At 44.3% G+C, this 17,550-nt stretch overlaps 2 protein-coding genes across 3 annotated transcripts in view; one reads left to right on the forward strand and one right to left on the reverse strand.

The window, feature by feature from the left end:
* MED22 (mediator complex subunit 22) overlaps positions 1 to 17,550 on the reverse strand; it is a 196,858-nt gene that overhangs the window by 85,079 nt on the left and 94,229 nt on the right. The window lies entirely within an intron of this gene.
* Positions 1 to 17,550, forward strand: part of LOC146868862 (surfeit locus protein 6 homolog) — a 143,831-nt gene that overhangs the window by 49,740 nt on the left and 76,541 nt on the right. For both annotated transcript variants that reach the window (XM_085613875.1, XM_085613876.1), the window contains exon 3: positions 12,521 to 12,682. In XM_085613875.1, coding sequence (XP_085470001.1) covers positions 12,521 to 12,682 — 162 coding nt within the window. The remainder of the gene's footprint in view (positions 1 to 12,520; positions 12,683 to 17,550) is intronic.

The following is a 17,550-nucleotide window of genomic DNA, read 5'->3' on the forward strand; positions in this document are numbered from 1 at the left end:
GATGCCTACATGGCTTCACTTAAGATACTAGCATTAGCATGCCGATTTGGCACCTTCCATATGGATTCATTTGTGACCAATTGATTAGGCATGTTAATGATGTCAGAAATCAAGATCTTCTGTGGGATATAGGATAATGGGACTCCTCCCTAGAAGATGTTCTTACTGTTGTGCCAAAAGCTGAATTAAGCGGAAGGTGCGTCGAAGCTGTAATACCAAAAGATGAAAGTATTGTTGTAGCCAAAGTTAAAACAAGTTGTGAGTTATGTTATAGGTGCTATAGGTGCGGTGGCCAAGATCATGTCCATTAGCACATCCTGTCCGGCACTCAAACAACTATGCTCTCCATGTGGAATTGTAGGACGGCATTGTAGGATGTTATGACAGATTTTGAAAAAAAACAAAAATGGAGATGAGCAGTCTAAACACAATTGTAAAGTTAAATGTGTCCATGTAGAGGAAGAAAAGTGAAGTGACTGAGAAAAGTTGGGAAAATGAGTGTTTGTTAATGAAGAAAATGTAGGTTCTATTTAGAATAGGGAAACAAAGAAAACCTTTGTGTGAGATGAGTATTGGAGGTGTACAAAATGCTTATTGTTACGGATTCTGGTTTGCCATATAGTATAATGGAGGGGTTCGGAGAGAATAATTTATCGAAGCACGGGGAGACAATTCAGAACCTGTCGGTAATTCATTTCGGGTTCACAAGTGGTACTTAGAAGTGACCAAAAATCACTAGTCAAAGTTTTGACTTCTAAAGGCTTGGGTAAGTCTGTGTGTAGTTTCTCTACACCCTGCTCCTGATTCAATGGCATTCCTCTCTGTTCTTGTTTGTCCGGCCATTTCTATCTTGCTGTCTTTAAATTGAGTTTTATCTTTTTGCTGCTGATGTGAGGAGACTACTTTTCATTTTTCTTTCAGCATTTCATGGAAGTTCATCGCTTTCCTTCATTGCTTCCTCATTTCTTTGTTTTATTTCTTTATTTTTCATTGTGAGGCCCTTTGCGGCTGCAAATGGCTACCGGACGCTTGCAATTTCAAATTTATTCTGCACCAGCATTCCCCACCTGTGCTATTTCCAGCATTTAAAACTATTTTTAGCGAGGGGCCAAAGCTGCTAATTTTTTCTGGGCTTTTCATTCCTCCCCATTTGTTTGGAATTCTGCACATACTTTATTTTTTTTATTTTAATGTTAAAAAATGGCAATTGACCATCTTGTAGTGGTAAATTAAAAGTGTGAAGATGGCAGTTGGGAATGTGTGCACAGGCATGGTGGCCATCTTTGAATTATTTTTCCTACATTTCAACAAAAATAATTCTAAGATGGCCTCACACGTGTGTGTGAGGGGTGGCCATTTTGTAATGATTTATCTGAAAGAAAAAAAAAACATTTGAAGATGGCTGTAGTGCATGCACGCATGGCTGACATGTAGGTAAAAAAACAAGCATTGGCAAAGCAAGTAGATTTTTTATTTTGTAAAGGAGTTGCTGATCTCTCACGATTCATTAATCTACAGAAGATCCATGAATCGGCGATGAAGATCACGCTCTAATTTAACCCTTTAATGTCCATCAACAGCTGTATGTGTTTACACCAATCCAAGAAAAGGCACATATGAGGCAGGTTCTAGTTTAGTGCAATTCCGTTCAGCTGTTTTTGCTGTAGCTCACAGCAAAGTTTCATTTTGATTAATCAGCCAGGGACTTTTGTGTATGTGCACCGTTGATTCACGAACAGTAAGGGGTCCTGAATTAAAAAGAATGATCTGATTTTCTAGTAGTAACTTTTTGTTTCAGCAGCCATTGTAGGAAGCCAGGCACTGAAGCCTGTGTCCTTTCAGAAAGTGTCCAGAAGGGTGTAAGCGGGTAGTGAGCGCATCTGCTGACCCAGGGAGAATGCAACGTGTCCCAGAGGGGCCGGTACTGTCACAAAATAAATAAAAAGTTCCCTATTTTTTAGGTCTCGCCTAGCTATTGCGTTTACGCAATCGCTATGCGAGACTCTAGTAAGAGGGGCATTTCAAAGTGCTCCCAAAAGTGGATTGCATGGCGAGCACGCGCACAATCACGTGCATCGTGCCGCCATGCAATCAGTTTGTGGAAGCGCTTCAGCCCACTGGCGCCCTCGGCATCATACTTCAAATGGTCCGCTCCCCCGCCTGGAATGCGCTCCCCCGCCAAGCGCGCACCACGCTCCGCCGCGTCTCGCCGTGACAGATTTGCTTTCAATTTCGCGCGGCGGGCGCTCGCTCGCGTCCGGAGCACTTTAGAAGCCGGGCTTGTCTTGTTTTCTTTGTAATACGCATTTGTTCTCTACCTGGCTCCCCTACTTTTCCTAGGCCTCTGTCTCTCTTACGACCCCATTCCCTTTCGCTTCTGTCTGTATTTACTGCTCTCTCTCTCTTCGCTTATGTCTGTATTTACTGCTCTCTCTCTCTCTTCGCTTATGTCTGAATTTACTGCTCTTTGTCTCTCCAGCTCTCCCCATTCTATCCTGCTCTCTCTCACGAGCATTCAATCATTTCCTACCTCTAACCTGTGGTCCCCGTCTACCTCGCGCCCTCTCCCCTCTTTGTGCCCCCTCCCTTTCTCGCGTCGCCACCTCTTCCATCATTGTACCTCGCTGTCCCTGTCTAACCTGCAGTCCCCGTCTACCTTGCGCCCTCTCCCCTCTTTGTGCCCGCTCCATCGCCACCTCTTCCATCATTGTACCTCGCTGTCCCTCTCGCGCCCCCTCCCTTCCAGATCTCTGTGTCGCTGTGTCTCCTTCCCTGTCAGGCCTCTTCTTTCCTCCCGGTGTCTGACATTTGAGGGTCGCTAATGAGTCTCCGCAGTCCGGCTCTCACTGATCCCTCGGAGGCTGCCGGGGGTATGATATCCTTTCCCTGCGAATAATTAATTTAGCTACGTGTTGCGTAAGAGCCTAAAAGGCTTTCTGCTGCTACCGTGCTGCTCGGCGGCCATTAATATTATATCAGGGCCTGTGATGTTGCTGTAGTGCAGTTTCATTAAAAATGTGATCTGTAGCTTTAAACATGCAGCTTTCCATGCAGAATTATGCCAAGTAATTCTTGGTCTGCAAACTCGTAATTGTGTACAGAGATTCCCATCGGTACCGGAAGTTCAGAGCGCCTGGAACGGCTGCATATAGTTCCTCAATACTTTGTCCATTTCTACTAGTTGTGTTTCATCAGCTTTTAAGAGTAGCGTTCGGGCCACTCCCCCCCCCCCCCCCCCCCCTCTTACCTTGTATCCTTCTAGGCCACTTTTTCCATTTTGCTTGGACATTTGATCCTAGTCTTTTGGCTGCCTCTTTCTCTTCTTAATAATTATACTATAATATAATACTTGGATTTGTATAGCGCCGCTAATAACCCGTGAGGGTCTGTAGGCGCTGTCCGTAGGCAGGTAGAAGTGATTTTCCCAGAATCGTAGGATGTTGAGCACACGACGAGACTTAAACCTGGATCTCTCAGCGCCCAAGTCGGCTGCACTGGCCGTTAAGCCACACCCTCCCCCTTCTGAACGTAGCATTTGGACCACTTCTTTGTCATTGACTCGACCGTGGAACACGTCCAGGGCCGGACTGGTAATTTAAAACAGCCCTGTCAAAAAGTATAAACTTAGACCCCATGTGCACCAAGTGAGTAACCCCCAGCACATTGCTCAGTAGGATAATTTTGGAAAAGTGAAACCAAAAGGTGCATGTTAACTGCTCAATTTTTCAATTATATTTGCCATTTTTACTGACTGCTCCGAAAGGGATTCAAATAAAGATTCCAGTACATTAGTGTTTACCACAGTACCGCGAAGCGCTATTTCTACACAGCTTCTAATCATGCATGCTATGTGCCTGGTGAGAAAAAGGACCTATTTGTTGGTACAGTTATGAGAGATTTTCTTTTAATGCTTCCATTCAAAAGTCTTTGAAGCTCATCTAACAAGCATTGAAAATGCAACAGGTCTCGCATTTACGCGAGGAAGCTATTGGCATTGTAAATGACAATGCTTTTTATTTTATGTTTTACAAACCAAAACATAAATAAAAGGCATTGTCATTTACAATGTCAATAGCTCAAACTCCCATTATTGCGAGACCTATTGCATTGCAAATGCTTGTTTGGCATGGTGTTTGAACACAGAGTGAGTGCAGTCACTGGTCATACAGCGTGCTGAACAAGGCCTTGTGATTCAGTGGCATGGGGGCTTCGCTAGGGCCTGGCCTGGACCTGAGCAGTTGATTCAATGGGATAGAACTGGTGATGTGGGCAACCGCGTCTCCGTACGACTGCAGGTCACGTGCATTGTGGATTGGTTTTATGGCGAGTTGGCCCCAGGCTCCACAGCGCTGCTGTGAATTGCCAGAAGCAGTGCATAACACAGCAGTACTTAGTTGGGCCTGTGACCAGCACTCACTGCAGACGCATGGCCTAAGACTGTGTCCACTGTGTGTTGGGCGCTGGCCTGACCCTGCAGCCAGGCACTGATAGTCTGCTGCAGAGCCTGGCACATTGATAGTCGGGTGCCGGACATGTGCAGTGAAGGCTGACTGCAAAGTGGATTAAAACTGTGAAATATTTAAAATGTGTAGCTGGATTAGTAATTATCAAAATCAATTTCCTAAAAATACTTTAATATAGATTTTTTTTTTGTACCTTTCGCTGTTAAGGCATTAATGTAGTTTTAAAACAAAACCTCAAATGTTCTGAAAGAAATAAACAGCATGGCCATATACAACAAAACCTTAGTACCACTGAAATTTTCTAGTTCTACATAACTGAGCAAACTATAACTCACCCAGTTGCAGTGCTCACAACGTCCTGTACCACAAATTACATCCTCGATGAGATATCTCAGCTGATTGATGACATCAGCATGGACTTCTTTTTCTGTACTGCAGGAAATTATGATTATGTCAAACCCTATTCTGGTCGGTGGAATGGGTCCTGGGTGTAAAAGGGGGCTCGTTGCAGATTCTGGACGAAGGCCTGGTCTTATTCTCAACCCGAGCTGTGCCAGGTCGAAGGGTTATTCTTATGTTTATCTGGATATCGTTGCTCAGTGCAGGGCCCAGATGAAGAACAGTCCTCGCTGTCAGTCTCCGCTTCGCACAGCATATGCTGTTTAACAGTTCTGGCATTCAGTGCAGGGCCATGTGTTAAATAAGGTATTGCAATGGATCCCCATTGCGAACGGCCCTTTTTGTGTGTCAATAGGTTAAGTACACACAGGCTCTCTCACAAAGGAACAACCGGCCGAAGCAAGGGGATACAAGGCACTGCGTTCCATGAGTGCACTACTTTGCTGTCCCTCGGAGATATCCGAAGATACTGAAGTACACACCTCACTCACTTAATCGTGACATGCTTCAACATCGGCGCCTATCCGCACCCTGGTAGGGTGATACCACCAGGGCAGACACAACCATAAAGTAGCTGGGAGTTCTGAGAGAATATCAAGCTGGTTAGTACAGGGGTCCAGATGAAAACAGAAAAATAATTTTAAAAATCCCACCGTATACCCAAAATAATTTTTTATTGATAGGGTACTGAAGGTATGGAAGAGGTGTGGCGCAGCGGGCAGGGTGCCTGACTCCGGACCACGGGGTTCACAGTTCGATCCCCGGCGCCAGGTTAACACAGCACCATGTGACTCTGGGCAATAGCTCGCTTAATCTTCCCGACGGCGCCCAGCGCCGGGACACCTCAGGGTTCTGATTGAGATTTTACTGCTCAATTCACCCTGATATTATAGTGTCAACATGTTTCGGCCCACGCAGAGTCCAGTCGGATCTGGGGCCGCCTTCAGGGCTGTATGTATTTCCCTGCTTCACTGCATTTGCATTCCATGTGTATAAATGAGGCCTGATGCTCTCACCTGGGTCGATACTTCATCAGTGAAAGAGACCCTATTTCTGGGTTGTTGGAAGGTCATGCGTATCTGGTGCATGGTGGTATCCTCTAGTCACGCTTTTGTCAAGGTACTAGTACCTTCTATCCACCTACGGATTACTGCTACGCAGATGCCACAGAAGTACACACAGGACCTGTCCAAAAACCAGGCCCGAGCTCAACCCCCACAGCACACGGTGTATGCTGTGCACAGCGCCTTACATTAACATTTGTGGCCGGCCCACTGTTTAGCCTTAATTTGATAAATCACAGTATGTAATACACAGCATCAGTAAATAACACATATGCAAAAAAAGAAGCCATTGTGTATACATAGTGATGTCATTGTTAGCGTCAACTTTGAGGTGATTTGTAATGTCACCAGTGGTGTCATCGATGAAGTCCGTTATGATGTCAATATTATATATGTGAGGTCATGATCAGTGCATTGAGACGAGTTGTGGTTTTTCCAGCTATTCGTAATTAGGTAATGTTTCTGAGCTATAACTTTGACACTTTTGTTATGAGTGTGTAGGCCCTTCTTTATTTGTACTATCTATTTGTTTATGAAGTTGTTTCTGAACCCATTTATCATAGGGATAATGCCAGACCTGTAAAATGTTTGTTATATTTTGCTGAAAGGTCATAATTCCTGTGAAACACTGATTTCATCTTGTTGGGAGGCCTTTATCTCAGCGTGATTCCCTTCCCTCCACTTAGTGTCTAAACTGGTCAGTGTAGCCCCTTTATCATTATACTTTGTGAATGATATCACCAGACCCCCTCAAAGGTGACGGAGGCTTGGCTGAATGATTCTTCAGCTGCAGACATCATAAGAACTATCCACAAAGGTTTCAATATAATAAGTAAAGATCTAAGGGACAAACATGGAGGATGTTTAGCCGGAAATATAGAGACTGCCTAAGAATCTCCATTTGTCAGGTGATCATGTTTCTTATTTCTATGTCTGCAATCAGTATACTCATTTATTGAGCACCATGGAGGTTCTAGTTGAGATGACTACAGCTATTTCCTGTTATGCGTAGAAGTATTGAGAATTAGTGGTGCTGGAGGATTTTTACTACTGGTTAGAATTAGAAGAGACATCAGAGGTTAGAACACTGACCAACTAACTATTTTAGTTGCAGAGGGCTATCCCAATTAGTGAAAGGAGTGATGCATCAGATGGGACATAATTACATGGGATATTTGCCCCACGTTAGATAATACAACCTGATCAACCTATAGCTTTCCCTAGGAGAGATCCCTTGGGAATCCCATTTCACACTGAGATTACAGAAGGGAGGATCATTCAAAAGGTAAAGGGGATGGAAGAGAGCAGTCTACTAGATGCTGGTCTGAAATTTAAACGGTACATGAGAAGAGGGCATTAAACAGTAGTTAGCTGATGGACCTGGCAAAATGGGCATGGGAAAATAAGCCAACCAGTTCAATTCTTGGGTTAAGTCAGCTCTGCACACAAAAAAGTAGATGTGACAAAGAAGTCTACAGCAATTCCTAAAGAACTAAGCAAGTGTTGTCCTGTCTCTATTTTACCTTACCTAGCAGAGGTGCTAGAAAATGAGTTGATGCTTTATGAAACATTTGCTAGCTGTCGTAACGGAATGCTTCAATTCTGTTTAGGGAAGGGAGGTGAGGATTGATTATGCTGTACTGTCTTCTCCTTATTTTTTGCAGCAGCCATATTAAACATAGAAAACAGGACTTCATTTCCCATGAGCCATTGGGTAAAAGTTAAGCAAAACATTTAAACCAATTCATGGTCAGGAACCCCATTTATAGTCCCTGGTTGCCCTTGCTGCTGCCTCATTCTTCCTGCGACAGAAGCCTACTAGATTTGTCCTTAATTCCTGTTAGATGAACCTGATCCCAAAGAGACCTGCAAAACCATATCCTGTAAATTGACTATACCATATCAAGTCATAGCCCTATATTCCAAAATCAATTTAAATGGACATAGGATAAACAGCCTCATACTTTAAAACTGTGTATCTAAAGTAGAAAAAGTCACAATTATGAAGAATATTCTATCCTGGGTGGAAGAAATACCTGCGAAAGCACCCGGTGGGTTAATTCTAGTCTCTGTGTCCTTCATAGAATTGAAGCTTTCTGTTACAATAGATAGGAAATGTTTCATTCTATGTCCGGACCGGAGGCAAGGATTATGCTGGTTTAAAGCTTATTCACCACCAGCGATGCAATGCACATAACTGGTTTAAAGTAAAACCTTTTAAAGGTGGAGTCTGAAGACCAGTCCGCTGTATTGAGGATTGTCTTCCAGATGAACACCCAGAGCATACACTTTTGAGGCCATAACCCCCTCTTACCCAATAGGTGCCAAACTCCTTTGTATCAATGCCAGCTTCTTGCATGGTCCATTTAACCCATCTGGCAATAGTGGTAGATGAGACCGCCTAATGCGGTTCCTTAAGGGCAATCAGGAGTTGCCTCTCTCTCTGGGGACGGATCTCTGGTGTCATTGGCTTTAATACATTGGACTAAGCATAGTTTGAGGTAATCTGCAAAGGAAGGATAAGAAGCAATACGTGAATTACATTTCGTCCTTCATGAAATATGGAAAGTAACCCATTCTGGGGTGAAAACTGTACCCATTATATACAGAGCTCTAACATCCGAGACCTGTCTACAGGATAACAGGCTAACCAGTTTGGCTTATATCACCTTCCTTGAGAGGTATTTGTTTGACTGCCAAGACAGAATAAGGTTCAAGACCTTGTTGACATCCCCCAGGGTGCAATACTTGGGTTCTGGGGGAAGTGATAATCGGATGCACCGAAGAGGTGTGCAGACCAGTGGAAGCTCCCCTACCAGGTGGTGACCAATGTGGGAGTGACCGACTGAAATCGCCAGTCTGAAGGTATTGACTGGCCTGTAAGCCATACCATCTGAGGGGGTAAATTCAGTACATGGACATCTTCTTCCCCCTCAGGATCCAAGTGTCTCTGGTGACATCAGCCCATCCATGGAGACCAAACCGATCTATAGCATTTAATTGTGCTGTCTGCCCAAGCTTTGAAGAGTAGGGACACAGCGTGTTGCCAACGTCCTCGGACTTTCCAGCATTCCCTGTAATCCTCCATGCCAAATGATGAAGAGATCGGTGCAGGAGCAATTAAGGAGATCCAGAAATTGGGGTAGACTGATTGGAGAATCCCAGGAAAGTTCCAGAAGAACTGGATACCATACTTGACATCTCCTCATTGGGGTCACTACCACCAGATCTGCCTGCTGCTGCCGTACCTTAGCGGAGAGTTGCATGATCATCGTAAATGGGGGGAAACGCATACCCCTTTTCCAACTGCCAGTTCTGGAGGAAAGCATCATCCCTAGTAAATAGTACCCTTGGTACCTAGGGCAAAGGAACTGAAGAGGGTACCCTAAGGATCCCTCACCAAGGCCATGCCCCCTGCAGCTAGCATGCCTTGTTGCAGTGAAAAGCAACAAATTCGACATAGCACACTGCCTGTGTGCCATGCCACCAAGCACTGCCTAATGTATAGGTATGTCACCCCTCTAGCAGGTCTTGCGGCCCTAAGGCAAAGTGCACTATACCACAGGTTTGGGCATATATTCATGAACAGATATGCCCCTGCAATATTGGTCTATTCTTAGAAATTGTAAGTGCCAGGGCAGCCATAGAGAGTACATGGGCTGGAAACTCGACAACTCAAGTTCCCCAGCACCATGATGGCTTCTCTGAACTCAGGAGTGTGTGGTACCAAGCAACTCCCCTTAATAAATCCACAATGATGCCAGTGTTGTATTTATTGAACCATGTACTCAGAGGGCACCTCAGAGGTGTCCCCTGAAAACCTACCCACCCTGGTGTGGGAACTGACTGGCTTTAGGCAGCCTGCCGCCACCACCGGACATGTTTCTGGACCCCTGGGTCGAGAGCCTCTGCTCTCTAGCCTGAAACAAAGCACATCCTGGGCAGAGGTGTCACACCTTCTCCCCTAGGATGAGCACAGTGCTGGAGAGTGAAACTTCAAAGCCCTGCTGCCTTTGTAATGTGACCACAGCCTCTGCTGCCAGCAGCAGATGGTAGCCCCCGGTTCAAACCCCCACTTTTGGTGGGAGAAGTGGCAGCAAAACTTAGGAGCAGGAGGCGAATAAAGTACATCTTTCAGTACACACCATCTTGAAGATGATGGGATTTATCCTATCAGATCTAGGGCTATGCCCCCTCCCACAGGTGGGTGGCATAATAGTCTGTGTAGCCACCCCAGGTAAGGAACCCATTGGTCCCTACCTGCTACACCCCTGAATCTAGTATTTTGGTGGTTCCCCTAGACCCTGAAAGCAGTTCCTGCCGACCTAAGAAGAGCAAGGATGAAGAAGACGCCATGCATAGAAGACTGAAGGCACCAACGGACTTGGCCCCAGCCCTACTGGCCTGTATGCAGCTTCAATCCCTGCAAAGAAAACGGTGCTTGTCCTGCAACCTCCAAAACCCTGGGGAGGACTGGCTGTCTTCGAAAAAGGCCAGATCTCTTGAGGACAGCGGACCTGTCCCCAAGAAACCAAGACAAAGGACTCTGGTGCCCTCCAGAACCACTAGTCCTGACCACTCTGCACCCAACAACTCTGGCCTGTGTCCAGGTGGCCTACCAGTCCAGAAAAGGTTCCTCAGCAATCCTGAGTCCAAGTCCAGAGTTGGCTGACCTCTCCTACACTCCACGACAAAGCCTGCAGTGTAAATCCAAGGGCTCCCCCCAACCACAACTGGCCCTGGTAAGAGAAACCGGACGTCAAAGGACACCCCTGCACCTGAAGCCCCTGGGCCTTGGTGAGCTTGATTAATGGTGTCCCTGCAACCCACAGCATCCCAACTTACATCTGCTGGTGTTATTCGTTAAGCCTCCGGTTCGATGCCTGCAGTCTGTTTGCAAAATCAAGTTACTCCATTGACTTACATTGGGTGCCTGATGCCGTGTTTGCACCATGCTTCTGGCCATCCCTGGACTTTTGGTGGTGTACGTATGGTGCTGCCTTGTGGCCCCCCTGTGCTTGCCTAAACCCCAGAAGCTTGAACCCAGCAGCCACCTTACTTACCTCCAAGCAGCGTATCTTCAAGGACCCCCAGTCTTCATTGGTTAACATTGGGTCCTAACTCCAGATTTGACTTCTGTACCCGGCCGCCTGTACCCGGCCGCCCCTGTACTGCGGGTGGTGCAGTTGTTTGTGCTTACCTGAAACTTGCCCTCTGCTGCCCTCCAACCCAGAAGTGTGGGACTGTAAGTTGTGCACTTACCTGCAAAGCCACATTATTGTTTTCCTCCCATAGGTTAACATTGCAAAGACTGAAAAAGTGTCCACTTTTGATACCGAAAATTATTTTTATTTAAAAACGTACATGCTTCTGTCAACCTTTTGTGCTCTTAGTCAATAAATATATCAAAGTACTATTTTTATAAATTGGTCTTGTATTTATTCATTGGGTGTCTCATTTATTGCCAGTGTGTGTACAACAGATGCATTAACACAGCCCTCTGATAAGCCTAACTGCGCGTTCACAGTACCACAAAATGGAGCATTAGTGTTATCTACTTAGTCTCTGTACAACCTCTGGAGACCCATTGGACTCACTATACCCCTTTGTGGTATAGTATATGGTGAGCCAGCCTCTCTCAATGAGAACTTCCTTGCGCAGGTATAGAGAAATGGGGCCTTAGATGTTTCCTGATTGTTGACCTTTGGGACATACTTGTACAGGAACATAAGCTCCTCATTCCTAATGAAGATTGACCCCTTGAATCAATTGCCATCCTTTCTTGACACATGTTTCTCTTGTCCCCCCTCCTTATTATAATCGTGAATTAGCACCCACCTTGCCCCCCACCCCCTCCAATTGGGCTGGTGCCAATCCATTCTGACCAGGATTCCATAGGTAATTCATAATGTTTGGTGGACACTATACCCAGTAACTTTGTATTGAGATCTATACAACCCCTCCCCTCACCAGGGTTGGTTGTTAACAGTGATGCATATCCACTCACTCGTTTGCAGTATCCTTTTTGAATTTGTATTTGTTCTGTCTCTTTGTGATGACCATGAATATCAAGGTGTGTACTGTTATTTTTCTTTCATGCATACTCATGCATAAAGTGAAAAAATAAAACGAAAAATTGTAAACAATCTTGCATTTCCATTCCTTTCTCTAGGACTACTCCTCAATTTCTTACAATCAAATTAAATGTGTTCTCACTATGAATAATATGTACTTGCTTTTTAAAAAATTGATAGTAATTTATTGCACTGCGCATTGAAGTCTAGTAATGCAATAGAGTGAAATACTTATAATTAAAATTGTTTAGCTTGAAAAAACATCACTTGAAATTAAATGAAGTCTAGTTCGCCAAATTTTTGATCAGAATTTGATTGGCTGGATTCTTTTGACTCCGTGATTTCAACAACAAAAAGTTGGATGCAAATCACACTAGGAGTCTTGTTATTAATTTTCCCACAAGATTTTATGAAAAGTTATTGACTCTTAGTAGTTTCTCTGTACTTCAAACCGTATAGTGGCGGGAGCTTAAGGTACTACTCGTGGGTTTTGAACTTCTTTCATTGTTCAATGTTGCAGGTTTTAAAACCAGAGGGCCTGATGAACCGCTAAAAGCCAAGAAAAAAAAGAAGCCTCGAAAGAGAGCCGGGAGCAACCGGTTGGCAAGCATTCAGCCAACCTCTAAAGTTGCCAGGCAGAGCACAGCAGAAGGGCAGAGCAAGATGCTACCAGATGTCACAGGTGAGTAAATGTAAATTGATACTTGTATAGCGCACTACTCACCCGCAAGGGTCTCGAGGCGCTTGTACGAATACCGCTGTGGAACCCATCCTGGCTTTCCCTGTGAGGCGTCCACTCCTGGGCACCCCCAAGGTGGAGGCCAGGCATCCTTAGCGTTGTGGGGGCCGTTGTGGAGATTAAGCAAGCTATTGCCCAGAGTTGCAGAGTGGGACTCCATGATTGGAATGGCACCAAGGCGAGAATTATCAGGTCCGTGGAATTTTTGAGCCCAAGACCCGCCGAGGCGGGGAATTGAATCCTGGTCCCGGGCTAGACCTCTGCATCATGGTCTGCCGCTCTAATCATTGAGCCACACTTCTCCACAAGTAAACCCTTGCTGTATCCTCTGTGCATGGCATTGGGCTTTAAACCTCATAGGGCAACTATATAGAGAAGAGAAAGCGCCTTCCGAAAATAACCACCGGTCACATTGCGCTTGTGGTATGCTATTATGTTCAAATTTCTTTATTAACATTTATTATGATGTACTATTGAGTACAATACAATTACTGCTTGTGCAGGGGGCAAAGCCCAAAATAGCGAATTACCGACATCATATTTCCACACAAAATAAAGAGATTAACAAGGAGTATAATAATACCCCAACAATGTAGTATGGTTTTTAGCATTTTTCCATGTAACTCCTTTCCTTGCCTCCACCACAGTGTCATTACATCTCTATATTCCTAACACATGGCAAGGAATGCCAGACCACCCTGTGCCATTACAGTCATAGGACAGATCCAGTATGGCAATGGTAAATATCACTGTGCTGTTTTGCCCCTTGTCACTTTAACAAATCTTGAGACAGCGCCTCCTTGACAACTGCTGCTGAGGCACAGCTGTCGACCGGGGAACAGGACGATTTGCCTCCAGTTAGTGTTGAATAACCCAGCAAGAAGGACCTGAGCTAAGCTAGCAGTTTCTGGTACCAAATTGTTGAGCTTTTTATGCCTTAACCCACCATGTCACCTGTAACATTTGGCGAGTATCAACGCCAGAGTCTCATGCTGTGTTTATGTAATTTAATAGGAAATGTTGAATTGTCATAATAATGCGTACAGTTCAACTAATATATCTAGAAATAGGTTTTTCTTTTTCGATTTATTTGAAACACATTTATTTGAAAACAAGGTACTTCTACAAAACGTGCTGTACCTAGTATCACGGGTTACACACAGGGAAGTGAATGTGATCTGCCCAGAATCGGAGAATGCTTTGTCAATTCCCAACACCCATATTTGAACCCAGATGTCTAGATCCCAAGAACATCAGCTTTGCCACTAAAGCATATTTGCTCCCTGTAGTTGCCGAGTTTGGTTTCACATGTGCCTGCTGATTGTGTTGAGTTTTGTCTTGGCACACTGGGCTGTCTTTCATCGGTCTAGGGTAATTTCGGTTTCTGTAGATCTTCTAGATTAGAATAAGAAAACCTCCACGAGCTGTTGCCATGTAATTATGATCACAAAATGACGATAGAGAATAAAACTAAGTGCCACATTGCCTGATTTAATCAACCCCTTACCCATAAAATAAAGAATTGTGATATTTAAGTACAAATCTAAAATGTCAAATTGAACAATAAAGAACATGTGTGCCTCAAACACCTGCAGTTAGCTCTGTGTTTCTAAATGTTGAGTGCTTCTCTGCGTTGGGTTGCTGATCACGGTCGCATGTCCTGAGATACAATTTATGATCATTCACAAAGAGGCAGACTGTGTCAGTGATTCTTATCTCTCAGGAATCCAAAGTGAAGACCTTGGTTGTTCTTACAACCAAGAAACGGCTGTGGCCCAATCCCACTGGATAATGGGAAAGAAAGCTCTGAATTATACAGAAGTTGCCTTAAAATGGACCTACTATTGGATAATCCCGCCTCCCTCTTTACCCAGGATACTGTGGCATAGATTAGCAAATTTAGCCGCAATAAAAAAGGAATTTAACAGCACAAAAATGGAAATATAGCTGCAATTTATTTTGCTGCAGTTCTTTTGTTTAAAATATTATTAACCCCAAACACGGAAATTATTTTTGTACGGTCTACCAGAATATGAATATCAATGCCAAGACAATATTCAAAGTCTTTGTACAGCCAGTGCTTCATCTTGGGTGTTTTTCTCAAACTCTTCTGTGCAGCTGAAATCTAGTCCAACATGCTGCAGCTGACTGTTTTGCAAAAACACGAAAGCATGGTTGGATTGCTCAGTGAGTGAGCGAGGTCTGTTGCTCCTTTCAGCATTTACAGAGCTAGTCACGCAGTCCTTGTACATAGCTGCCACCTGTGACATGCGATCTGCCATCCCACGCCAAAACAGGTCTGTGCCAATCACCCCTGAAACGGATGCCTGAACTACTTATAGGTCTTAATGCTCAGAGTAGAGGCGAAGTTATGAACACAAACCTCACTTAAACCAGTAATGGATAAAATACCTACTCTTGTCGTGGGATAGACTGCAAAGTTGTGCAGGATTGAACCGGAAAACAGCCTTAAGAATTCAATCCCTGATTGGCCATCACATGTGTACTTGTCCACCTTTTGAAGGCCATTCTCATGGAATGGTCGCAGAAACGCCAGAGTGAGTACTGAATTATGTGAAGGACATATGGAGTTCCTTCAGATAATCATACACCTTCATTGTCGCTGGTATCGGACTCTGGAAAATTTCCATAAGACTTGAAATGCATTTCCTTTCCACAATGTCCAACTGAACTTTAATGCACTTCTTTCTGTTACGGTTCAGAATCTTTTGCACTGTTTCATGGGAAGAACTTTCTGAGTTCCTTCTTAGATGCAAAAAATGCTTGCAGCGGTAGTGGACAAAAGCAAACTAAGAGTTACACCTGGTGCTACAAGGGTCAGGTGCAATTTGTGGTTTCACTCGAAGTGCCTCAGCAAGGTGTTGTAGTTGGGGTTGGCTTCTGGCTGAGGAGTGTCGCCACACTGGCTCAGAACCAACAGGTGAAATATAAAACTATGTTCTATCATCGGATTATTATTCATTTGTCGGCTCTGAGCCAGCGCTGTAGGTAGGTGTGGGGCCGGGGCATGGAAGAGTGGGAAGGAGTGCTACGTGCACTTCTGAGGATGCATGTGTGTTTGGTCTGCCTTCTCAGGCTGTCCAAACACACATGCACACTTAGGTTTCCCCAACCTGGCTGTACTGCAAAGCCGGCTGGCGAAACAGCACAGTCTCCCTGTCCTGAGCAGAGCTTTTTTCAGCCAGCTCAGGACAATCGCAGCTATTGTGTATCTCTCAGTGGGTGGGGGGGGCTCTGCCTGTTCAGACACTTTGAGGTATCTATGCTTAGTTCCTACTGTAATTCCGCCGTCACTTAATTTTCTTGTACATAGCAATACAAACATACTTTATTGGCACTACAAGCCAGACAAGTATTGCAAAAGTTTCCCCGTCAGCTTTCCAAGCTGTTTATTACGACGAGCTGTTAGCTAGGTCTCTGTCTTATATTAACACGGAGAGGCTGCAGCTCACTCCTCTCCGGTGTGCTTTGTATTTGAACAGGAATGCATATGTTTGCCTCTTTCTGTTTCCCTCAGGGAGTCTTAACTTCCCTTGTTTAATATGTAGTCCCTCGTACCCTACCTGAGAAAACACACCTCTTGTCCACTTTAAATCAGAGGAGTACAGGGAGTCTGAGTTAAAACATTTGGTTTATTCAAGCTTGAGCGGATGAAAGACCAACCAGGAAAAAGCTATAACGTGTAGGTTATGAACAACCACACACAATTCTCCTTTCATATTTATACTATACTTCAAACAAGTCTGCCTAAACCCCTTCACTTCCCTCCCCTAATCCATTGGAAAACTCCTTCCAGTTATACATATAAAAAGAATAGCTAACCACACTACATTTTCAAGATAAGTGATCACAAGCTATTGCTTAGTTGCAAATTGAATGGAAAAAAGACCATCAGGACTTTCCATCTCTGAGAAGCACAAGTGATTAACAAAGTGTTATTAATCCAAGGACATTGAGAGAAAAAAATAAAACAATGTACAATGTTAGAACGTGCAAACAACATTGTACAAAGTCAGGTGGATTTAAAAAAATGTCTCCACTCATGTTCCTATTATATAACCTTTTCCTCAAATGGTTCTAGAACAGGAGTTAAACATTTACCAATTGCCTGCTATCACTAACCTATAGAATCAATAATAGATAATTTGATTTGGTCCCTTATGTAATGACAGTACTTTATTTTCAGATCTTCTCCATTATAGGATTGTTTACAGAGAAAATGAGAAACAAATTGGTTTTTGTAAGAAGGCTAATCTGTGAGGGCACTAACACTAGTGTTCATTAAATCCCATATTTCTTCTTCTTGAATCATAAGCATGTTCTGTTGAGGAAACTGGAGGGGGCTTGCAGGATGAAAGGAGCACACTGCAACACATGGGAAGACAACTGACGCACAGGCTATCTCTAATAGTTTTCAACACCATGTGAGCAGTACTTCTCTAAACCCTCGCTCACACCAGTCTGGAGACTATGCGCCCTGTTTCTCCTCAGGCCCATCGCTTGGGCCACTGATGGTAACTCGCCCCCACTCTCCCCTCCCTGCACTCCTGCCCTGAGAAAGACCCCAACATAAGGGACACACTTACCTACTACTCTCCAGGGATCAAAATGTCGACATCTACCACAATAGCCTGTTTGACCAACAGCGATTCATCACTGTGATTTTGTTTGCAACTATGGCTATCTAAACGTCTGGATCAAATGTGATTTATGAGCCCCTTTCTGCAAAATAACTGATTTTGTGAATCGTACACTCTTCCACTCACTTCCTTATCCTCACTTCATTCACT

Source organism: Triturus cristatus, chromosome 1_2 (assembly GCF_964204655.1).
Source record: "Triturus cristatus chromosome 1_2, aTriCri1.1, whole genome shotgun sequence".
Lineage (NCBI taxonomy): Eukaryota > Metazoa > Chordata > Amphibia > Caudata > Salamandridae > Triturus > Triturus cristatus.